Below are 24,742 nucleotides of genomic sequence, written 5' to 3' on the forward strand. Positions count from 1 at the left end.
AATACGATACCACCCCCTGAAATGAGTCCGACCCAGAAGACCCTGTGTCCTTCTGGGTAACTCCCAGTTACCTCCCAGGGCATGACATGCTGTGGTATGGAATACCTCTTCGGCTAGCTTGGGTCAGGTGTCCTGTCTCTGCTTCCTCCTGGCCTCCCCTCCTCCCTGGCAGAGCATGAGACTCACAAAGGCCTTGGTTAGGGTAAACATTACTTAGCAACAGCTAAAAACATCGGTGTTATCAGCAGTGTTCCCGGGCTGAAAGTCAAAACACAATGCTGCACCAGCTACCAAGGAGAAAAACTGACTGCTACTGCTGCACCCAGGACAGAGTGAAATAGCAGGACTGTACTTTCTGTATTTACCCAGTTGCTGGTTTACATTAATGAATGCTCTCTAGGAGGAAATTAAAACCTTTCTAATGGATTTAAATGACATGTGTGGAGCAGCAGAAGGCAGTTTTCTGCAAGGGAATTTGATCCAACTGTTGGGATTTAACACACTCTGTTTTGCCAGAAGTGCTGTAATATTATTAAGTCATCACAACCTCATTTAGTTGCTTTGTAATCTGCTCTTAACCTTCATGCTGATGAGGCTGCTGTGTAACAGGCACTGAAGGCCAGAATTTGTATGGCTTCAGTGCATGGAAGCCCATGCCAGAGATCCCAGTGAGGCCAGGTGGGAATGCAGCTGTGTTTTCACTCTTGAGATTAGGTGGAATGCTTGCCTTTTGGATGCAGACATGAGTGCACAGAGATGTTCCCTAAAGGTTTCTGCATGCTGCTGGGTCTTGTCACTGAAATGCTCCTGCTTTCAGGGAGCCCCATGGAAATTCCTTGACAGGGGTACTGGTCAACTCCCTCTCCTGTACCTAAACTTTGGTTGCATGTGGAAGTCTGTGGCTGTGAAGGTGTTTACTGCTTTCATTAAATATTTCCATTACATATTTTCCTCTAGCAGGAGTGATCGCTGATCCAACTTTTAATCAAGAGAATGATTTTGGTGATAAGGGAGAACCCTTGTTGAGATTTTTAGAGGGATGAAACATGCTGCTTGCATGCACCTGTAAGCTGGGAGCACTTCTTCAGTGCTAGCTAAACCGAGTGTGGTGGGGGAATGCCTAGCTTAAAAACTCTACAGAACTTTGGCAGTGAACTAGTGCTCAGAGGAGCCTTGTCCTGTGATGGCTGCTTGGCTCTTTGTTCCTGGATTTCATGCTGGGGATGGGGTGGTGGTGGGACAGGCACTGCCTGGATTTCGGTGGCAGTAAAGTGGTTACTTTGGTGTGTGATGGAATTTGTAGAGCTCAGTCTCTAAGGTTACCTTTTAGGACGGTTTCCAAAGTTATCTATGTGATTGAAAGTAGATGTCTTTTCTGCCATATTTGTGTGTTTGGTTTTGTTTGCTTGGTTTTTTTTTTACTGCATCCCTAATAAAGCGAAAAGTATTTTCCTCATTTTAATGGAGGGAGAAATGTTTCATCTTTTCAGATGTTTCAAAGTTCTGCAGAGTGTCTACTTGCACCTTCAGCTGTCTTATTACCTTCATCCCTCTCTGCCCCTGCAAGCCCAAACTTTGGCTAGGAGTGGCATACGGCTCATTTATTTTAAAGTGCTAAATTCCCCAGGTTGCCTGTGAAAACTGCAGTCCCTACTGGTACATACCAAGTATTTTGTGCTCTTTCTTAGTTCTGCTCCTTTGCTTCATCAGTAACTGTAAAAATAACTTTCTTTAGACAAAACCAAAGCATATTTTATTTTGCATTTGCCTCTTTATTCTACAACACAAGCAACGTAAATAGTTCTTTTTTTTTTTTGTTTGTTTTAAAATATTTCCATTTCAGAGTTCAGTCAGAATAAAATATACACAAAATACAATTTGCAAGCCAGCTGACAGTGACTGCCTGACCACTGGACATCCAAGGACTAAACAAAGCTAGCAGCACAACAGAACGCGGTGGACACAGGATGTGGTTCCCTAAAGAAGAGCAGATGGGTAGAGGGAGGAAACATGGGTGAGACTGGGGAATTGCAGCTAGGTGTGAACTCAGTAGAAGGTAAAACCAATGTAAGCACTTGCTTGACAAAGGCATTTACAGTCTCTCTTAAAAAGGATTACTAGCTCCTCCTGAATATACAGCTAGGTAGGGATGGAGTCCTGGGAATCATGTCCTGTGGTAAAATGCTTCCTATGGCAGCCATCATCATGGAAATAAACTCTAAATTTTTAAATTTTCAAACAGGAAAGGCTTAGATCTTTGGCAGAATGGAGTGTTCACTCCCTTTGGCTTGCTTTCAGCTCTGGTTGAAGGGGCCCTGGACATGTTTGCAGTCTCAAATGATACCAAAAAGAAGGGGTAGGGAGAGAAAATGGGTGGGGAGGGGAACTGAAAGAAGATGCTCGCTGCTGTTACTGCACTTTTCAATCTCTTGCTCCCATCTCCTCCAGCAAGCAGCATGCAGTGTAGGGCTGTGTCACCACCGTGCTCTGCGCTTCCTGATTGTTCTCCCTTTGGAAGAATTGATTCTGATTTCCTCTGTAGAGCAGGGGATCAGGAGCCATAGCCTGCTTGTGGAGGTGATATTTGTCCCTTGCTTGAAGCTGTGTACCTGTGCCTCTCTGCTAGCTCAGCTCTCTTGTTTCATCTTGCTTTTTGTGGAAGCATGGCATTCCACTGCAGCCCAGGTGAACCAGATGCAAGGACAGGAACTAGGGCTCTGGTGCTCCATGTTATGTAGATGAAATTTACCGAAACACGTACTACTTTTCAAAAGTGGGATGTTGGGGTAAAAGGGTTAAAATAGATCCTGTTGCCATGTTTCTTACAAAAAAATGACTTCCATGAACACAGTTCCCTAATTCAGTGAGGCAGTGGAGACTATCTGAGCCTCAACTTGTGAACTTGCCAAAAATAAAGAGAATTTGAGGGATATGGTCCCACAGGCAAGCTCATTATTGCATTAATCCAGGATCATACAGTGTAGCTCCACAGAGACAGCCACAGAATTAGGGCATTTCTTCTTCCCTCGGCTTTTAATTTTTAGCTTGGAGACCTCTGAGCACTCAGTGAAAAGGTTGATGCATACTTACACCATGTGTTATTTTTCCTTTTTAATTAGCCAGCACCCCATGTTTGGCCAAAGCTGTTTCTTTTAATATGATACCATACAGTTAGTGCCATGTATAAAGTGTATGTTCTGTGGGGGATCAGTGGGAATGATGGAAAGAGGTGCTACAACTTCTTCCTTGCAGCTGTACAACTTCCTGAAGTCACAGGCATGTTGCTGGTGAGGGCTGCCAAGAGACCCTTAGGTTGTATCCCTATAGAAGCCCTACTGAAAATAGGGAGGTTCAGTGAAGAGGGCTCTTTAGCTGCCGGAGGCTGTTACCTACATTGCATAAAATCCAACGTTTGTGCTTATGTGCTATGGTAACTTGGTCCTTCTGTGCTAAAAAAGAAACTTTATTTTTTAATTGACAGTATATCATTATTTCTTCAAACAATTGTGGAATGACCAGAAATTGGAAAAAACTAACTGTATTCTGTGTCATGTGCCATGATTAGCACTGTACATAGATCTTCTCAGAAGTTACTTTAACTACAGTAACAGGTAAATAGCTTGCTTATGCATAATTGTAGCACAACCCCACAAAAGGACAAGGAAAGAAAGCACTTCATTCATCACTGCGTAATGGCATTTCTAGAGTGGATTGCTGAAGGTGAAATTAGCTAAAGCACGTGCTCAATTTCTGAATAAGCTTTTATGCAGATGAACTAGGGATAAATAAATTGCTTTGGCTTGCTATGGTCAGCTTCCTACATGTTGAAACTGTATCTGTGCAAAAATGAAGGTTCTCGTTTTGGGGTGCTGGGATGCATGGGAGTATGTGCCAGTTCTTGTGGCTTTTTCAAGCAAGAGGGTTATAGAGGACAGCAGCAGAGCTGATGACATCAGGAGCTGTACAGGACTTCCCCTTTCCTGAGAACCTGTGAACCTGTGTGTAGGGGAATTCAAGGACTGGGTCTGGCGTATTGACCAGGTATGTAACTCACACTGATTCCGACAGCTTAGGCACTCTGAGTGAGGGCCTCAGCTGTCAAGAGAGGTACAAAATGCAGGCAGCACACAGACCTGGACCTCTCTACTTGCTAACTTGCTTGCCACTTGGTGTCATAGTAGTGCTGCACTGTGCTCTGCAGATGCTGAGATGCTACTATATCAAGTGTAGATGGACATTATGTGTGGTAACACAACGTATTGAGAGGTGGGGTTAGATCTTTGGCAGCTGAGGATTTGTCAGTGAATTTTACAGTAAGATTTAGGTTTTAAACAAAACTTGAAGCTCATATTGAAAGGCAGAGTACCTTACATGTCACAGCTGTAAACTTGGCTTGGCATTGCCATGACCCAACTGCAGTCCAGAGGACATGATTTTTTTATCTCTCATGAGGCAAAAGCTGGTGCTTGGAGCTTTACAAGGAAAGTTTTGCCCAGGTCTATCTTTCCCTAATAATTCTTTCTAGATGCTAAAATAAGTCATCTATTCTCACATGAGTGTTTATCCCTAGGAGAGTATTAAATCTGTATCTTCATGTCTTAAAGACATGCAAGTGTGTTAACCAAGAGATAGCGGTCATAATTCTATGGCAGCTGAACATTTAGAAAAGACTGCTGTGGGAAGTTACCAGAACAACCATTATGCATTGCCAATGTGACACAAACATGCAGGGAGCACGATAAACGTATTACAAACGTGGGTATTGCTCTGTAAATATGCAGAATGCTCAGAGCGTGAAAGTGTCTGGAGCTCCACGAATCTATACATAGACACACCAGTCATCTCATATGTGTACATAGTCACACTGCAGAATGAAGTGCAAACATACCCTGATCAAACCTTGCTCCTGTTATACTGTAGCATAGTACAGCTGGACATGATTGGGGTGGTACTGTCATTCCTGGAGTTCTTCCTTCTGTTGTACAGAAGGACTTTGTATTGCAACTGTGACACAAAACCACAGTGTTTCCTGGATGTTAGGCCCTCTGCTGGAGTCTGGAGTGATTCCACTGGTACTGCTATCAGTCTTACTTCTCCAACATGTTTTAGAGATTTACTTTAGTACAGCAAGGATCTGCATCCATTCCATGCACGTATAATGAAAAACAGAATTGGATGTTTTGCATAGTTTATTATTCTGATTTCTGTTGTTGCCTAATTAATGTACTGCTTTAAAAGCAGCTCTGTATAGATGGCCAATAAGACCTTTAACAAAATTGTAACAAACTTCTTCGTCTACCTACCAGAAGATGTGTAAGAAAGACATGGCAACAGAAATCTAACCATGCAAAAACCCTCCCAGGTAACAAGGTCTAATTGTACCTTTCCCCAAGGAAATATTAAAATTGTTTGGGGAAAATTGACAATTGCTAAAATCGCTAAATTAATTACTTATTTGTGAAGTCAGTGTTGGTGGTAAGAAAGAGTTGGTTTTACAGAATTTTTATGTCCTTGAAAGAATTTAGCAAAGGAAAGTTTTGAAAGAAAAAATGGTGTGACTGACACTACAGAAAGTTAAGGGACAAATATTCCCTGCACAAGTCTAGCAAGTGATAAATGGGAATTGGGAGGAAAAGGCAGGAGGATAGTGTCAGACCCTTTGTAAACACATCAGCTTGGGTGACGGCTGTTCAGTGGAGCCTTTTGGCTCCCTCTGTTTCTCTATGTTTAAGATGCTAGAAGGGGTTAGCTGTGCAAAATCAAGGGCTGATACAAAGAGATGCCATTTTGAAGATGGAGGGAGCAGGGACTGAAGCTGTATATTTAGTTGGTATGCACATTTTAAAAGCCTTGGGAGAATATCATTAAGTGGTCACCTAAGATTAAAATCAACTTATTTTCAACAAATTATTTCAACTTCTAATCAGTAAGTTATGTGGTATGGGAGTATGAGATGGAGTGTCTCAGAGGCTGTAACGTAACTTGTGCAGCAGGTAACCCTTTGCTGTTTCTAGTGTGAACAGCATCACATGTGTATTTGATAACACGGTAGTAAAGCCTTCCCCTTAATAATATCAGCAAATGGTAGTAGTCCCTATAGGAGTGCTGCACAGAGGGGGATGTACCTCCAAGACTCTCTCCCTTTCAATTTACAGCAGCAGACAAGAAATGGGAGAGAAACAAGAAAAATACCTTCCTTTCAGTCTATTTTTTATCTCAGTTCAGCCCAATGTGGAGTGATAAGCTAAGTTTAACAAAGGTGATAATGGTCTTCCTGGCTACAGCCGCCTATGTAAACAAACATTTCCAGATAGAAGCATACACTAACTTAGCTTCAGTGTTGCTTAAACCAGACCACTTTACTCTGTTAAGCTGAATGTTGAATATTGGCACATGCTGCTATTTGCTCTGTGGTGTGTCTTCTCCCCCAGGTTCATAGGACACAGCAAAACAAATTTCCTTGTTGCCCTTAGCGGGAACTAAAACCATGGAAAAATGATCAGCTGTAGGTGTAGCTGAATAGGCAGACTGAGTAGTGGTGTAGAGAGAGCAGCTTTGACAGTGCTATTTGTCTTAAAGCAATACTCCGCAAAAGCAATGAAAGGATGAATAGTCTATGCTTTGTTCACCAGTTTTAGGCTTGGGATACTTTAATAGTCACTCATTAGCTACCCCAAATGTGACCAGATTTCAAAGGCTCCTCTCAGAGACAAATAAATCTCCACTTACTTTCTCGAGTGAGGAATATTAGTAATTACAATTACGAGAGTAATCTTTATTTGGCTTTCTTCTCTCATGCTTATTTCAGAAGGGAAAAAGGTTACCCTAAACAACTGTCAGTTTTTCACTTGTCCCACAGCCCCACCTTTTCCCTGCCTTCTATTTATTTCTTTTTTTAAAGTTACATAGGCTTATTGGCCTGGTTTGACATCCAGATGACAGTTGTGTTCACAGCTATTTGTAAGTGTGGAAGTTCTGCTGCAGTTTATTGTGGCTCCCACTGTTGCAAATTTGAATTAAATGAAGGCTACTGAAATGTATCACCCCTTTAGGTACCAGCCTGATTTACTGGTAGTTTCTGTGTTCTGGGGCCATTCCAGACCATGCTGGACATACTCATGCTATGCCATCTTTGCTAGTGCGAGTGGGGGGGACACAGTCTCAAGCAGACATAAGATATACATTGACAAGTTCATTGTTTCTTAATGTGCCACCAACAAACAGGCAATTAATAAACCCCAAGTACTTCTTTGCTGTATACCTTTGATGTATCTCCCCTTTGCAACAGAGCACAGCTAGGTTTAAATGATGATATCATACACTCGTCCCACTCTTCCCAGCCATTCCCGTACTGCTTGGCGAACACGGATATCTGTCACATGGCAGGTCAGCTGGCTGATACAGGGAAACACCGCTGGCTGCAGGGCTGTGAAAGTTTGGTCTGGCAGGGCCTGAATCTGGTTGAGAACTGTCAGCACCATGTTGGTCCATGCCTACAAACAAACAAATTCAATACAAAAAATGACTGTTTAGAAGACCTGTAAGTCATTATTTGGTTTTGTATTGCAGATATCATGCTCATCTTTCATCACCTTTAATTTCACCCCATAGTGAACAAAGTTTGATGCTTTCACGAATTTGCTGACATCAACAGGCAGGCAGTGAGTTTCTGTTTAGCAAGGAGCCTGCTATTTCTGCTGTGGAATTAGCAAAACCCCTTCTTAAGTGCAAAAGCATTGTGACAAGCTGCATGCCATTTTCAAAAGCCTTAAGTGGGCTAGAGCCCTTAGCAGTAAGCAATGGGTTCACTGTAGGCTGCTAGTTCTTAAGACTAAGAAGTGCAACTTTGGCCCCAGGCACAGAAGCACCCTTGAAAGCTGTACTAGTGTATGCATGATAGCACTTCCCTGAAAACTGTTTTCTTTTGGATAAAGCAGAATTAGGTTTTTTATCAGTGCCAGCTTCTGAACATTCAATCCTCATCATGATGCATTCTTTAAGTAATGAAGACATTATAATAATCAAAATATATAAAAAATAGGTATCTTTTTAATTATTGCTATTACTGTTGGCATTCTACAGGCATATCCTACCTGTATCTGGGCCTCAGCATCCCTAACAGATATATTCAGGGAGCTGACTGTGGATCCTGAGCGTGGTCTCTTCTCTTGTCTCAGGATCTCCGGACCAGCACTGAATGAATGCCTCATTTGACCTTGATCTATAAGATGTTGTGGACGCTGGAGTATGGGTGAGTCTGGCCCTCTTGAACCAAGAAGTTCTCCTTTCTTTTCCACTTTGACCTCTTTGGTGAAGGATGTCATGGCCTGTTGCTGCTTTCTTTTCTTGTATTCTGTCATGAGCTTGGAGATAGTTTTGTCAGTGGCTATGGTGTAGATCTTGTTGCCAGCACTCTCCCACCATTCTTTTTTCCTGGTTTGCTCTTTCTTCTCTGGTTTAGGACTTAGGGGTGGGGGTAGCAGCAATATTTCTCCAGTCCCTCCTCGGGGTGTCAGGCTGTCTCCCAGCTGATCCCTGATTTGACTCCGATCATCTTCTGATGGTGTGTCCTTCCCAGATTGCCCTCCAGTCGATGGGGTGGAGGTTTCTGAGTGAAAGGATGGTAAAATGAAGAAAGGGTCACCTTTGAATGCTGGAGGCTCCTCTACATTATTCTCCAGGTCCAAATGCATCTGGATATAGTTGTTGCACAGTTCCATGCAGAGCTTATGAAGCCTTTTGATAAGCCACCCCCAGTCTGCATTGCTGACAGGCTGTACACTCAGGGATGGTATTCGAGCCCTCCACTGTCTCTTCTCCTTCCCTCGTGGAGGACTGACCTGGGCAGTTTCTTCAAAAATGTCTTCATCTTCTGAAGAACACTGCTGTGATGAGTCTGTGCTTCTCTCATCATCCTCAAAGAGGATCTTTTTCACTTGCTCTGCAGTGATGCTCTCCTGGTTTGTCAGGATTGCACAAATTAAAGCATGGAAGTAGATGTTAAAGCTCATTGCTGACTGGCGATACAAATTGGCAGCTCCACTAATGCCAGAAACTTTTTTCAGCAAGCACTTTAATCCAGGTCTGGTATCAAACTCTCTGGCTGTTCTATAGGAATCCAGCAGTAAGTCGAAGATGACAGCCAGGTTTTGCATGGAGATGTACCTGAGAAAACCAGCCAACTTGTTTTCTGGTACTTGTATTGTCATTTTTTCCTCCAAGTTAGAAGGGCCTTTCACAAATTCCTCCAGTAAGATGTCATATAGATTCTGGAGCAGTACTTGGTGGGACAGCAAACTCACCACTATCGTCCTGAAAGGAATACTTGGTAAACCAAGCATGGGAAGGAAAAAAAGAATTAAAATGGTGCATTGTGCTTTTACAGGAATACTTCATGTTTCAGAATATAACGTGAAAGGCCAAATTTTCACAGCTTTGTTACAAAAAGGTGGAGGAAGATAAAGGTGTCTTTCAGTTACTTTTTCAAATACTGTTCTAGAAAGGAAGACACATCTTGATTAAGCTAAATATCTGCCTATAGCAAGCATGCTAATAGCACCTGTTGCAGAGATGGTATTAAAACAAAGCTCTATTATAATTTTTGTGTTTTTCTTCAGAGATGTCCAACACTGAGGGATTAAATGTGTTTCAGTTTCATGGCAGCTGCAAGTTCTTTCAACATTTAACCTGCCATAACTCAGGAATTTGTTAACAGTTCCTGCACTCGTATTTCAGGCAACCTTAACTCTGCCATGACAAATGGAGGCCAAAACTAGTTAAATACTTGGTTTCTATTTCCATTAATGCCAGGGGTACTACTTAAAAATAAAATACAAAGAACCAACCAACGAACAAAAAACATCTACAGAAACATCAGCAGTGCAATGGAGCATGCAAGATAGCTTAAGTCTTGCTGAAGGCACATTTCACTGTTTGCTCTTAGGACTTCAACTTGAACACTGAGGACCTAGCATAGAAATAACTATTCCTAACCCTGTTTCTCATATATAATCCTGGATGATTCCTAGCTGTGCTCCTGTTAGAGATGCTGTGAGTTGTTCTAGATCTCACTGATTTTTGAATTGCACAGGAGCCCAGGAATGGCTAATTCCTCCCACCAAAGTTTCAGGTCACCCACTAGTGAATAATGTTGAGAGGCTTACAGGCAAGGGAGGCTAGGAGGAAGGAGTGGCCAGGATTGTAGTTGTTTGGTATCTCATGGGTTTAAAATTATGAACTGTGAAACCTATCTTAAGGCATTTAAGAAAGAGCCTTCGACTAAGATTACAGAGGTGATGTTTTAAATGGAGCTGAGACTGTTACACATAGTAATATTTGTTTTGATTTAGGGAACTATGATGGGTCACATTTTAATTAGCACTGCTATCAAGTGAGAAAAATTTTTCAGTTTGCTTGCAATACTAAAGTTTAGGTCTAAGTCAAAGTAAATTCATGCAATACCTGATGGTCAGTTGTAGACCTTTAATTTTTTTTCTTGCAAAAATTATTCTACTTTCATTAAACAACTTTCAAAAGTGTTCCCAAAATACCAACAACAAAAAAAAAATTTTTTTTTTTTTTTGAGAAATCTAAATTTAGAGAATGCAACATTAAAACAAACAAGTTCAGACAAAACTCTGATGCTTGGGTTAATTTACCTGTGTCAGTTTGCTTACAATGACACAGCTGTCACTGCTGATATATTAGTAAAATGTAGTAGTCTTACTATCTGACAGTGCTAAAATCTTGATGATTAATATATACATTGGAGCTTTTTATGGGGAAGTCATTTTGTGCTGTAAAAATCATTAGAGACTGACTCAGAAAAGCTCTTAAGAGCATATATAAGGTTAAGTGAGTGTTTGTATTGATTTCAAGAGACTAATCCTGTTCCAAAAGCAGGATTAGGATGAAAGAGATCTGATTTCCTTGTAAAAGCCAAAAAGGCAATTTACAAGGCCAGTTTGAAGTCCTGCTCAGTTCCAAAGGAAACTATAGGTGAAAACACACAATGCCAAAGCTGGTTAAGGATAGGATTTTCTTATTCTGCCTGAAGTTTAAAACTGAAATATGTTATTACTTTTTAGGAAGAAGAAAAGCTCCCTTACCCCAGCTTCCTGTGAAACGATGCAGCATTAAGGAAACAAAAGCAAAAAGGAAGAAGAGAAACCCCACTAAAGTTAAAGTAAAACTTTTGAAAAGCTACAGTTACTAGCATGCAAGACTGGCATATTACTGCACTGCTGTAGCAAATAATATGAAAAACAGTGTCACAGTCAACCTTTGAGCCCTGTTTTGGTGAAAAATGAGCACTGCTGGGGTAACATCTGCCTATTGGCATACACACTTTTTGCAGTTGTTTAGACAAAGTGCAGTGTGGGAGCATTCAGAGTTTGTATTAATTGCAAGCTTTATTTGTTAGTTTAAAGACAAGCAAGACCCATACTACCTTTATGAACACAGCCTGTTAGATTTGCATAGCCTTATGTGGCGTGAGGGGTGTACTCCAGTCTTGTTCTGCATCATTATAACAAGAAGAATGATACGCAAACCTCTGGATAAAGCAGGTATGTTCCTGCCACAAGGGAAGGGGTTTAGACTGTGATCTCAACCTTTCTTTGTGCAGGGCCTTGTTCTCTGAAGGTGAGGCAACAGAGCATGTGCTCTGAGGTGAAACTTCTGTACAGCTGTGTAAGAATACAAACATCTTGCATGGTCTTTCTTCCTGTCCATCACGTTCTGGATCCTTGTTGCAAGCAATAGTTTAGTTTTGAATGAGAATGCCTGAAGTGGTACAGAAGCAGGTTTGGTATCTAGTAAAAGACAATTTCATGCCACATGTTACATAACTTGCAATACAAACACAAACCCTGAATGCAAAATTCTAATTCTTGTCCCTGTTGAAGTTACAGCAGTTGTTTGAGCAACTGAGTGCAAGCAAAAAGAAATATTCTTTGACAGGATCAGATTGTCATGCAAATGCATGAGTTTCTGAGGTGGTAACATTCAGGATTTCCACAGAAATAAAGTGCCAAGCAAAACCAATGTTCCCTAGATCAATATGTTGACAGTTTTGCAGCTTTGGGTGTGGTTTCTTCAATTTATACTTCTCCAGTTTATCCATTAACTTTTTCTACCTTCTTAATCCAGTAATACTGACTTTAAAAGACTATTAGTGAAGCAGACGCTATTTCATTTGCTAGGTATCATTACAAATGTAACAGTACTTCCAAAGCTCTCTTCAAACAGCAATTTTTGACTCTACTTAAAGAAAAGAATCTCAATATTGGAAAGATTTTCCTAGTGTTTCCTATGAGAACTCTTTTCTTAATTCAACTTTCATTTCCTCTACTTGAAGGCTTTAAGTGACCTTATGTATCCTTCAGGTATTTGTAACCTACTGCTTTTTACTATCTATCAGAAGCAGCTTCCTTATTTAGGTTTCTAAGGGCCATGTTAAGGACCCTGACACAGGCTCCTCTATCACTATAACAGCTCTTGCACATATCTGCTGACCAGTATGTGATCACAGTAACATCTGGAGAGCAGACAGTAACAATCTATTGTCTCCTTTCTCACAAAACCTAATTTTTATTTGATTGGTGCTTTTCATTTTTTGTTGAGACCTATGGAGAGGCATGGCTTGTCAGGCTCTGTTCACATCTCTGCCAGTCTTTTTAATCTTGTTTTTAGTGACACAGCATTTTCCTAATAAGTTATTTTACCTTCTCTGGGTATGCCCATTTGGTTTCTTATCTGGTGGCAGGTCAATGATGAGCACGCATGACTGGGCATGTTCAAATCCTTCCTTGTTGCTAGGGGTCTTTGGGGAGCACTGGGTCTCCAGCATGAAGACCTAAAAACCAACAAGTTACATAAAACAAACAGTTTAGCATTTGCACTAGGTCCTTGTTGGGGGCTGAGAAAAGTATTTCCTGCATTGTGAAAGATCTGTTATGATGACTTATTTTACAGTGATGGAGACAATGCAAGGTATCACTCCAGAAGACCTTTGCTGGAGTATGCTGCTTTGGTAAAATAGCCTCAGAGGCATGGGCTACCTCCAGACACCCAGCAAAGCACAGGACAAGAGACAGACATCTTTTTATTTCAAGTTCTTTAAGACATAATGACAAATGCTAAAACAAGCTTTCTGCTGTCTGTACGCTACTATCAGGAAATACCATTTATAGTGGAGAAAAGGACCTGTTTGTATAGTTAGCCTGTTGTTGTACCTAGGAAGATTAGTTGGAAGGTTTATGTTCAGCCATGAAGATCAAGCAGACACCCAACTTGCAATTCCTTAGGTGAGAAACGGGAAAACAACTCTCAGTTGCCGTAGCTTTGTTTTGTAGCTTGCTAGCTGTGTCAAATCCTCACTGAGAAAGACTTGGGGACTGCCGCTGATAGTGTCTAGTAGAAAAGCATATATGCCACATCTCCTGCTTTCTTGAGTTCTATGTCTTTAAAACTTAAAACATTTTTTTCCATTCAGACAAAATTCTGCCCCTGCCACATTATTTGTGATCACAAATCCTGATCTGTGTGTTTCAGATTTTCAAGCAGCATCAGGGTATGATTAATCAAGTCAGAAACTGACACCAAACAGCTGTTGGCTCTTTTAATTCAGCTGCTTTCCCATGCTGAAACTGTCATACTATATTCACAGTTTTACAGTACCCTGCTGGTCATTAAGTTCAGTCTGCTGTATTTCCAAAAACTTGTTTCATATTACCACGTTTACAAAATGAACAACCTCTACTGTAGTCAAAAGGACCCTGAGAAGGTTGTCTCTAAGCTTGCTCTGCTGATTAGGAGTTAGTGGTGAGTGTTAAACCATTTGTTAAATGTCAGCATTATCCTCTAGTTCTCAGAACCTCTCTTTGTTCTCTGCAATCTATACCAGGTACTTATAGAGAAAATTCCTCTTCAAACTCTCCTCTGATAGTTTGAACAAATATTGTTTCTCTAGTTTTGTATCACAGTCTCTTGCATTTGTTGTCCTTTGAATGTATTATTCTTCAACAGAGTAATGAGAAATGTATATGACATTCTAGATTAGGATTCATAGTGAAACTGCCATTTCCCCTTCTCCATCAGAAACATTTCCACTGATGTATGCTAGGGTTCCTGGTTTTAAAACTACATTACACAGTAGGCTCATCATCAGTCCTCCTCAGGTACTGAGGCATCTTTCCCCACCCTAGGCATTCCTAATTCCTAGTTACATGGAATCACTTTTAAGTCATTTTGTTTTTTTTCCTAGGTTTTATTACTTTTTCTCAATACTACTGTTAGACAAATAAATGTTAGGTGATGAGGAAGTCTTTGCCATAGGGTTTGTGAGGAAGGTGGTTGTAAAAATGTACTTTCATAAAGAAAAGTCCCAAGTTTAAAAGATTTTTCAACTTTCCCTGAAACATCAGTCAGTACCTGTTGTGCCATGGCTCTGATTCTCCAGTATTCAGCTTCAGCGCTTGGCGAAAGGGAGGGGGCTGCCACCTTCACTTCACAAGCATCTCCACTAAAGCTTTCAGAACCACTGTGGAAATAGCCCAATAGGTTCTATAGAGAGACACAACATCAGACTTTCACTGTGCGTTAAACAAAGTCAGTGACTGCAGCATTGTCCAGTCTCTTTGTGTGTCACAAGATTCAGAGTAATCAGTCCCATTACCATAGGCTGGTCACCTGTTCCTTAGCATTTGATGTATCTGATGTAAAGGCAATCCAGCTTTTTATGTGCTCCAGCCTGTGGTGACTTGACAGGACTTTTTGGTTACAACAAAGATAGTGAGTTGAGAAATAATCTATGGAGACCTATGGAGAATGCAGCTACAGGATCAAGTAAGCAACTTTGTCTTCTGCCTAGTTTCTGCCATTTCAGAGGAATAAATGGATCAAATGGTAAGTTTTCACCTTCTGATTTCATACTGGCAAGGACATATAAAATCAGCATGGGCTGTTAGAAGCTCGTGTTGTCTGTACATGTTTAGAAAAACTGATTATAATCTCCACTGTTGATACAACACTTTTCATTGTGAATTGACAAAGTAACGGAAGCTACCACATAATCCTTACACTTCTTTTCCTGGCTTTGTACCAAAAAAAATTTCTGAAAAAAAAAAAAAGCAACCTGTCCAAAGTTAGCGAATCTGTAACTAGTGTCATTATGTTTTGACTGTCAGAAAGAAAGGCAATTTACCTTTACTGGCTCCAGAGTGGCAGAGAATGCATCTTGCAAGGCACAACATGCAAGCCTCCACATCTCTTCAGTAAAAACAGGCCCTGCTGTCACTAACACATACCTGCAAAGATATGAGAAAACATTACCATGTTCAAGAAAGAGCTGGACAATTCTTACTTATAATGGGAGAAGGTTGAAAACAGAACAAAAGGCCTACTTGGTGACTAGCTAATGATATTCAACTTCCCCAGTTGTTACTCTGACCTATTTTTGTAATTACACTGTAGTTTTGAGGTTATTTTTTTCCTTTGATTTTCCTCTTTAAGTAGTCATCCTGCCAGGACAAGAACCACATATTGTGTAACTATATAATGCACTGCTTATTTTGATTGTGACTGTAAGAACCTGGAGACTGTGAAAGGTATTAATTACCTCTAAAGACCTGCAAATTCCAGCAGAAAGACCCTTGATTATTTTTCCTAGGGATTAATTATAGATTAATTTCATATATGTAATATACAAGTGCTTTTTATGGGAATCATATACATAGTAACGCCTAAAATCACAGGTTCTGAAGCAGACTGAAAGCAGCAAGAGAAAATTAGTAAGTCCAAAATTTATTATTCAAATAAAAAGAGATAGATGTATTGTAGTCTTCTTTCAGGATCTTAGACAACTTATCAGTTGAGGAGTTCTTCAAATAAAGACAACCTGTTTTGAATAGGCTAACAGAATGAACAGACTGTGTACCTGATACAAGAGCAGCCAACTCTGGAAATAATTTCTGTTGGTTCTGCTACACAGGCTACCAGCAACTTGAAAAGTTCTTTCAGCATAGTATTAATCATGTTTTCATAACCAATATCTACAAGGAAAAGATACAGACTGGTTTTAATATCATTGCTTTTTCACGATAATTAAAGTCTTGCTACACTTACTGCTATTCAGAGACTTTACAAGCCCAAATTATTTTTATGCAGCTACCACTGAAGTTCTATTTTGAACTATGCATCACATGAAACTGAAATAAGAACAATCCTTTTGATATTAACATAAAATGTCTGAACTGAAGTGGTACTGGAGAATTTCAGTTAAAGCCTGTTTCTGATATTCTAGTTCTTTATGATCAAGGCCTTAGAATATTCTTTTGGAAAGTATAATGTACACTGTGATGACTTCATTTTTAAGATAGCCCAGCTCTGAGCAGGAAGCTGGACTACATAACTTCCATAGGTCTCTAACAAGTTTGTTTTTTTTTCCCCATAATTCTAAACCTTATAAAGAAATTAAAACCCCAACCCAAACAAACAGAAATTTTCAACCCTCCTGCTCTTATTTTATGCTTGAGCAAACAAAAAAGCAATGAAATCATCTCCCCAAGTAGCTATTCAGTAACATGTCACTTGAGTCTATCAGTAGATGAGACAGTGCAATGACATACCTGAGTGTATGAAATTTTGAATGTGCTCCACTACGAGTTCACAGGAAAGGCCAATGGCATGCTTGAAATTAGCAGATGCCACATCCCAGTATGAATGGTCACCATGGCTGCGATGGAGCCAAAGAGACATCGTGGGAAGAAGAAGATGTACAACTGCATAAATGCCAAATCCTGGTCCTTAAAATAAACATAATGGTGGTTATGTATTTTTTTCTTACAAAGCCTATATGCACAGTAAATTTGCTAAATTGTTCCAAGCTTGAGGCCAGGGGTGATGCTAAGGAAAGCAGATCCTGAAACTTTTTTTGTGGGAAGAGAAAAGTAGGCTGGTTTGGATCTAGTTGTGAGGTGGGATATGAACACTTAGCCTGTTTACCTTAGCCTGTTTTACACTGTTTACCTGCTGTCTTTACCAAGCAGGTCTACAGGACTATATAATTTTCTGTTTTCTGGACACCAGGCAAACATTTTGTGTGAGTAGGACATTGATAGAGTACTCCACCTCTTTATTTGGGCAACAAGAGTAAGAATATACTTAACATACTTTCACAAGATGCCTTTTGTCAACATAGAACAATGCATTAACTGGATCATGCTCTAAGAAAATCCCTTTCCACTTAAGAATGTCTCTGTGCAGCTCCAGCATGAGTAACACACTTTACAGAATTGGTTTAGGATTCTAAAAGGTTTGGGTAAGGGCTCTACTAGCTTGTATTTAATCAACCTCTTTCATTACCAGGTGTTTTGGCAACGTCCCTCAGCAATTCAAACAGCAGATCCAAAGTAGGAGGCTGGTGCTGACGGGGACAGTTTGATATGGCTGTTGTTAATTCTTCTAGCAGAATAACCCAGACATTGATAAGGCCTACAAGTAAGGAAACAAAAGATTAAAAAACATGAGTGAGATATTGCATTGTCCACCAAACTTTCGCTCAGACAGTTATGGAGGCTAAGAAATCATGGATTCTTGCATGTTGACTGTTGCTGTGTAATGGTTGTGGGCAATATCAATTTTGAAATGAATGCCTCCTTTTTCTTCCCTTTTTATTAAGCTTGTGTTTTATCCCATCCTTCCTCCTCCACAGACACCTCATTCTGGTCTTCTTTCTTAGTTTACTACTCCCGCTAGTCCAGCCTCTTTAACCTTGGGTGGGGAATTTTAATTATTTTTTTGTTTTTAATGGGAGGTTTTACACATCTCACGAGCATTGCAAACGCTGCCAGAATGGAGCATACTCATTTAGGTTCTGCTTTTGCGTAAGGATCCAAGGTGACTAGCCGTAATTTTACTGGCTCTGTCTGGTACCCAGAATTGAACAGCAGTGATGCCTCATGAAGTATCACAAGCTGCTTCACGTGTCATGTTTAGATGTTAACAGGTCACAGACAGAAGTCTATTAAATGTGGATATGGCACAGCTGGACAACTACCAAGCAGCAGTTAGGATGCAGGTAGTACTATGAGTTCATATCTACATTAGCAAACATGAATGCTCTAAAAGATTACAGGATACAACTAGTTTTCAATTAAAAGAAAAATGATTTTACTTTGGTTCACTAATGAGCCCACCTTCTCTGCCACTGGTAGCCATTCTGAAGCAGGTCCAGAGAAGGGCAATGAAGCTGGTGAACAGCCTAGAGCACAAGTCTTGCAAGGAGAAGCTGAGGGAACCGGGGTTGTTTGCCTGAAGAAAAGGAGGCTGAAGGGGGACTTTATCACTCCCTACAACTACATGAAAGGCGGCTGTAGCAAGGAGGGTGTCAGTCCCACCCCAAACAAAACCAAACATAGAAAAGTAAAAGTGTGTTAATGGTTTTTGTTTGTCGTTTTGTTTTGGGTTTTGTGTTTGTTTTTTGTTTTGTTGTTGTTGTTGTTTTAAACTAGCATTTATGGTTTAATTTCTTTTCAGAGAGCAGCTTTTGTCTCCAAGGTAGCAGTGGAACAGAACAACCCATGTGATGGAAGAGCCTAGATAAAAGTAGGTACCAAGAGTTATTCTGGTGAAGCATGTGAATGAAAGGCACTGGAGTCAGCCTGCTTTCTGCCTGGCTGGAGCTGGCTGGCTCTTCACAGGGACAGCCAGGTCAGAACACTTCAGTAGTTCCGATATTCAAAAGTGTACTGCTTCCAAGTGCCATCATGAGTCCAGAAGCAGTAATGCTGCATTCCTCTACTGCTTGGCTCCACACAGACCTAGTTCATCAAACATCTGATTAATCTACAACTCATATAACCACAAAAATGATCAGGAGACAAATGCTGCTTGTTTTTCTGAAGGTCATAGAACTTTTTATGGACTTCAGAAATACACCATTTAATTCAATAGACCACAGGACAGAAGTTTGGAAACATATTTAAATGTACTCTTTTTCTTTCTAAACTCTAACTCAACACTTATTTTTCCTGGTAAAGGCAGGCCTACCAATAGCAGCTTTAAAAGGATTTCACTCCTTCAGCTGTGCTCTAGAAAGTATTCTTGTATTAGCTCTCAGAAATCAATACTGGTTATATTATGGATATCAGAGTAATTAAAATATTATTATCTTGTCCTATGAGAGAGGTTTTATTTTTCTTATATATGAGCTGTATCTTTTAATGTAAAGAAGGTGACATGACCTGAACTTCCAAGCTCTGTGTGTGCACATCTGTGTGTATAGACAACAAAGAGGAAATAAACTATGAAGTTTTTCCCCTCCTTTTTGCTTTTGGCAGTTGGCAAAATTTACAGTGACGTGTGGAAGAAGCAATTGATTAGTTCTGTATTTACTGCTTTCAACGCACTTACCAGTGTCATCATCAAAGTCGGAAAGGATGCACTCAATACCATCCTCACTGCTGGCTGATTGCTCCTGCGCTCTTCGGGGCAAGTTAACCAGCCGGCCACTGAGGAAGATGGGTTTCAAGGGCATTTTATAGATTTTGGCTAACAACTTGGAGGGTGGAGGAGGGAGAGAGAGAAAAAAAAAGAGAAGAAAAAGTAAATGTGTAGGGAAACTGCACCTATGACCTTAGAAGCTCCATCAATCAGCTGTACACAGAATATTTTGGAGCTCTGAAGGACTAAGTAAATAATGATAAAAGTACAGGTTTACTTCAGAGCTTCATTGCCTGGGTTGTCCATTTTGCAACAAATAATACACACTTCATGGAACTTTGCTATAGCTGGGAAGCTACCCGTATTTTACTAGACCTTTCTAAAGTAAATGCTGTATTTGCAATATACAGACAGGATTTCTTTTTAGTCATTCCTATTGTTCTTCCACTGACAGGTTAAAAGATATAATAAGATAAAAAATGGCTACTTTTTTTAAAGAGGAGAAAATATTTCTGCCTCATTGTGATTTGGGTTTTGTAAGGATGAGGAAAGGTGATGTGATGCAATGCACACAGCCTATAGATAGAACATACATTAGATATACAGACAGGTATTCACTACATTTTCTTAGATGAACAAGATAGACAGTACAGATTGATATGTCTGCTGTTTATTACTTTGAGCTGCCTCATTCTTTTCTTCTCCTCTCAGTCTATGTACTGAATCCACCCATTATCTCTGAATTTAGATATTAAATCCTTTCAGCTATGATAATATCCTTTGTTATGCATTTGTATTATACCCAGAGAAAGCATGGCCTGAGTCCAACAAAAAGACCTGTATGTGCTACAGAAATACATCACATCAGCAAAACCCACCCTAATAACCCTGGATAATAGTCTGTGCTGTGTGCAAGGAGATTACAGGAAACATGTCAGCATTCTAATTCTTAGAGATCTGCCCTGAGCTTCAGATATGTTTTCACAGTACAGATAAGCTGCAGCTGCATTTTAGAGGGTGTAACCTGTTGCTCTTCTTAAGGTCTGAAAATTCTTGGTTGGGTGGTTTGTTTGGTTTTTTTCTGCCTTCATTCCAAACACTATTTACAGTACCTGTTTCAGTAAGAATGAATGCAGCTTTAGATGTATTACTGCTAGGTTTTGAACACTCACATTTTCCCACATGCTCCTTGGGTCTGCGTGTTTTTAACTCCTCAGTTTTAGGTGGCTTAGAAGGTATGAGATTCCTTCAGATCGCCACTCTCCAGTGAAGGTTATTACCACAGTCTGGAGGTTAGAACCGTTTCCTAGGTCAGGTTAGTACATGTTCACCATACCTGAGAACATCTCCTGAGGTAATCAAGAGCGGGAAGGCACAAGTCTGTAGATGCAGGTCCTGATCCTGGCACACAGTCACCCATCTCCTTACAATCTACTTCCCCTGGGGACAGGAAAGGCAGCATTGGGAAGGACAGAAGAGAAACAAACATAGCATTAGGTTTCCATTTTCTGTCAGTTGTGCCCTAATATCTGAACAGAATCCAAACCCCATCCTTCGTTTGATATTATTAGATGACAAGCAGATGATCCTCATACAAACAGTACATTAATATTGGTCACAGTTTATACATGGACTTTTATATGAATAAATGTTTTAATAAATACATGCCTATTTCATAACTCTTCAGTAAAGTCTTTGAGAGTTCTTATAATCATACTTTATAGTCATCTGTCATATTGACCCACTCCACTTTTTTCCATGGTTGTATAAGTTACTTGCTCATATTCACCCTTTGCTTAATTAGTATGCTCATTTTTTCTATTCATTTTCACCCCAGTGCCCTAGAAAATTCTTCTACCAAAAGTTCTTCCTTTTAGATTATTTTATATTTTGTGCTACAGTATTTCCTTTTGCTGTCTAATTCAGGTGTCAAGGTCTCAGGTTCATCTCTATGACAGCTTCAGGCTCTAGTGTCACAGTATCGCAGCTGTTATTAATTCTGTGGCATCAGCAGACTCCTGCTTTCAGGTCAGCTTTACCAAGTGTATTAAATAAGCAGATCGGTTCCAAGGCATCCAAAGGTCCTCCCTGGATAACTCCATTCACTGTAACATTTTCCTTGCCTGCACAGTCTCTTTTCCTCCCCTCTCAGCCAGTGTTCTGCCTACCCTAGAATATTTGGCTCATAACCATTTTTCCAATTTAGCCGAATATTTCCCATTCAGTGCCAGATCTGAAGCTTTACCAAGTGCCCTTATACATTAACATTTTATTGCCTTAAAAGCTATTCCTCTCATAAAATCCTGCAAGATAAATATGAAATCCTTTTATTAAATCCTACTTTATTTTTCTTTCACTACATTTACTAGCATTTTCTATGCCCGTAACTGTATCTTCCATTATGTATTTTAAAGTCTTGTCTGCTATTGAGATCAGCTAAGTCAGCTAGTTTCAATCCTTTAGTTTTATGTTAAAATGCACATAAATGTTAGCATATTTGCTATTGCTCAATACTGAAGTATTTCACAGTCCTATTACCTTTAATAAAAAAACAGGGTCTTTTTTTGTATTACCATTAACCTCTACATAACTTTGTTATCTAAATTATATAAAGTTATATGTGAATGAAGATGAAACATTACTCAATGTTTCATCTTGCATTTTGACATGTTACCATAAAGCGGACAAACTTACCTTATAAAAGTAAGAAACCTAAAGAAATGAGAGACTTTTCAGTTCTCCAGAAGGAACATCAGTTCCCTCTACTGGCACTGGACATGCAAGTTTATTTCTCTTTCATAGTAATAACTACAGTTCCAGTCTGTCAACACAAGCTGAATTTTGACCCTGCTGAAAATGATGGTAAAATAGCTTAACAAGGTGAGAGTAAAATTAAAGAGTAGATCTGCTGCAGTTAGGTGCGTCTTTTAAATCAAAGTCCTTTACAGACCCAGATACTTCTGTAAACTAATATAAATGTAAAACATGAAAGCCCCATTTTACCACTCATTAGAAGTTTTGCATATTACATAAGGAAGAAAAATACCACTGCCACAGTTCAAGGAGAAGTGTCAAATTCTGTTGATCAAGGCAAGACAGGGAACACAAATGGGGCAAAAAGACCCACCACCATTTGCCTTTGTTCTGAAGTTTGGTGAAGCACCACAATTACTCTGCAGTCACATTGACCTGACACGCTTGGTCTCCACTGCTCTCAGTAACGTAACAAAACACGAGCCATGGGGACAGAGTGTTGCTGGTTGCCATGCTCATGATCCTACTGGAAGGTCAGCAGGCTTTCAGTGTTGCATACACCAGACTACTGCTGCTGAGGTGGGCAAGGGAAGAAAGGACACACAATAAGCAAGTCCTGATGCAAATCAGGATAAAATGAAGCAGACATTTAATAGAGAGATACATCTTTGCTGCTGTAACAACTTGAAGAATTGATAGCATTAGAATTGTTCCTGAAATAATCCCTTAGTCTTATATTATATTATACATTATATTTTATTTTAGCATTCTGAACGCAATTTCGTCACTGCCTCTCTCTTCCCTACCATACTACGTGTTACAAAACTGAATTCTACTCTTCTGCAGGACCAAGTTTGACATATCATGACTTAATAGGATACAAAGAAAATAAAAATATTTACCCAGTCCTTTGACAAACTTCATAAGGCACATAATATAACTGGTGGCAGCATTGGCAAAGACCTGGATGCTGTCTGTGTTTAGAAATGCTTCAAAGACATCAAACACAGGAGCCTGGCGTTTCCCTGTGAAAATAACAAGATGAGAACTCTTCCCCATGTCCCGTAAAGCTGATTTTCCAACAGTTTTTCAACAATTTAACTGAATCTGTAAAATCTCTTCTCTTCTGGGCAGACAAAGAAATTACTTTACAAGTAAGACTTTCTACTGCTCCTGAGGTAATTTGTGTAGTCCTTAGGAGAAAGTGATGCAGACTCCCTGCTTTGCCTTATCTGTGAAAAACAGCAGCTTAAGTCTGCCCAGATAGTAAGAGCAGGCTTGAGGTCTTGATCTCAGCACAGTAGCTAACACTTCTGTTTGGTGGAGGCTTGTGGTTTAGTTCCTGGTAACTGCCAAGATGACAGCAGTCACACTGAGAACTATTCAGACTATACAGTAACAAAAAAAGCCTTACTTTTTCTATGTAGATTATTGGTAAGAAGTAGGAAAACCATATCCCTTACACGTGACTTGTAACATTTAAAAATACTAAAATACTTTCTAAAAGCAAAAGAACAGCTTAAAGTGATTTTCCCTTATTACCCAGTTTCCATACAAGCAAACATCTCTGCGAGAGATGCAGAATCACTCTTATTACAGCAAATATGGTTTGAAATAGCACTAGTAATTTGAAGCCTTGAGGTTAAATGTCTGGACAAGCACTTGGCTAGATTATCCCACTAAGTTACCTTCATGTGTAAGAGCAACAGGTTTTACATAGTAAGAAAAACAGGCCATATGAGACATGGTGGTTTAACACAGTATACTTCCCTTTCTCTAGCAGGACAGTGACAAGGACCCAGCCAAGCTCAGCATTCCCTCACTACTGTTTTGCTCAAAAAATTTCAAGTATTAAAGAAAAAAATCAAAGAAAGAAGAAAAAATTCAAGTATGTTTAAAGCATTTCTTCCTCATTCTATTTGTCTGCCAGAATCTAGAGGAGAAAAAGTCAGAACAATACCTCTCTCTCCCTCCCACCCCAGCTAATAAACCAGATAGTTCAGTATAGTTGTGGAGTCTTGCAGTGCCACTGCTAAGTACCACTATTCAGGTAGGGCATTTAAATATATTCAGTTAGTTATTGCATCCCCAAGGAATAAGATAGGGAAACAAAAGCATCTATGAAACAGTCAGTGCAGTAAGTCCTTACCCATAGAGTATTCTCCTACAAGATACTCCTTAACCTCTGACTTGCTGCTGCTGTGCACTGTTTCCAGGGCACTGAACAGGGGTCTCCATCCTGACTGGATCTGGGTAGAACACATTTCCACCAATTCTCCTATAGAGGTGACCACCTGCAGACAGTGTAGGAGAGGTTAAAAGAATAAAGCCCCAAACCAGAACTGATATATAAATAGACCTTCAGAAGGAATGAGGATGGCTTTACACACATTCCTGGATTTCACTATGTCAATCTAGACTCATTCATTACTTTATTTTAGATAATAGAAAAGTTTTATTAAATTGTTTCAAAGGCAGGTGTACTCTCTGTGTGCTCTACCACAATGCAGGCTTAGGGAGGCAGCACACTTCTGATTCCTTGAAG

General features: G+C 39.9%; 2 protein-coding genes across 9 annotated transcripts in view; one reads left to right on the plus strand and one right to left on the minus strand.

The window, feature by feature from the left end:
* Nucleotides 1–24,742, plus strand: part of REPS1 (RALBP1 associated Eps domain containing 1) — a 499,053-nt gene that overhangs the window by 303,183 nt on the left and 171,128 nt on the right. The gene's annotated exons all lie outside the window — the stretch shown is intronic.
* The window catches only part of ARFGEF3 (ARFGEF family member 3), a 92,720-nt gene continuing 72,902 nt past the window's right edge, over nt 4,925–24,742 (minus strand). For 7 of the 8 annotated variants that reach the window (XM_061378335.1, XM_061378334.1, XM_061378332.1 and 4 more), the window contains 12 exons: nt 24,347–24,491; nt 23,100–23,222; nt 20,780–20,883; nt 19,414–19,558; nt 17,365–17,493; nt 16,629–16,805; nt 15,938–16,052; nt 15,206–15,308; nt 14,434–14,565; nt 12,726–12,856; nt 8,094–9,324; nt 4,925–7,493 (listed from right to left, as the gene is read on the minus strand). In XM_061378335.1, the coding sequence (XP_061234319.1) occupies nt 7,302–7,493; nt 8,094–9,324; nt 12,726–12,856; nt 14,434–14,565; nt 15,206–15,308; nt 15,938–16,052; nt 16,629–16,805; nt 17,365–17,493; nt 19,414–19,558; nt 20,780–20,883; nt 23,100–23,222; nt 24,347–24,491 (2,727 nt within the window). In that variant the 3' untranslated portion in view covers nt 4,925–7,301. Of the gene's footprint in view, nt 7,494–8,093; nt 9,325–10,996; nt 11,118–12,725; nt 12,857–14,433; nt 14,566–15,205; nt 15,309–15,937; nt 16,053–16,628; nt 16,806–17,364; nt 17,494–19,413; nt 19,559–20,779; nt 20,884–23,099; nt 23,223–24,346; nt 24,492–24,742 lie in introns of those variants that run through there. The other variant, XM_061378339.1, reaches the window with a different exon arrangement.

This window comes from Neopsephotus bourkii, unplaced genomic scaffold (assembly GCF_033783945.1).
Source record: "Neopsephotus bourkii isolate Nb327-2 ecotype Australia unplaced genomic scaffold, CSIRO-AGI_Nbou_v1 NB_1765, whole genome shotgun sequence".
NCBI lineage: Eukaryota > Metazoa > Chordata > Aves > Psittaciformes > Psittacidae > Neopsephotus > Neopsephotus bourkii.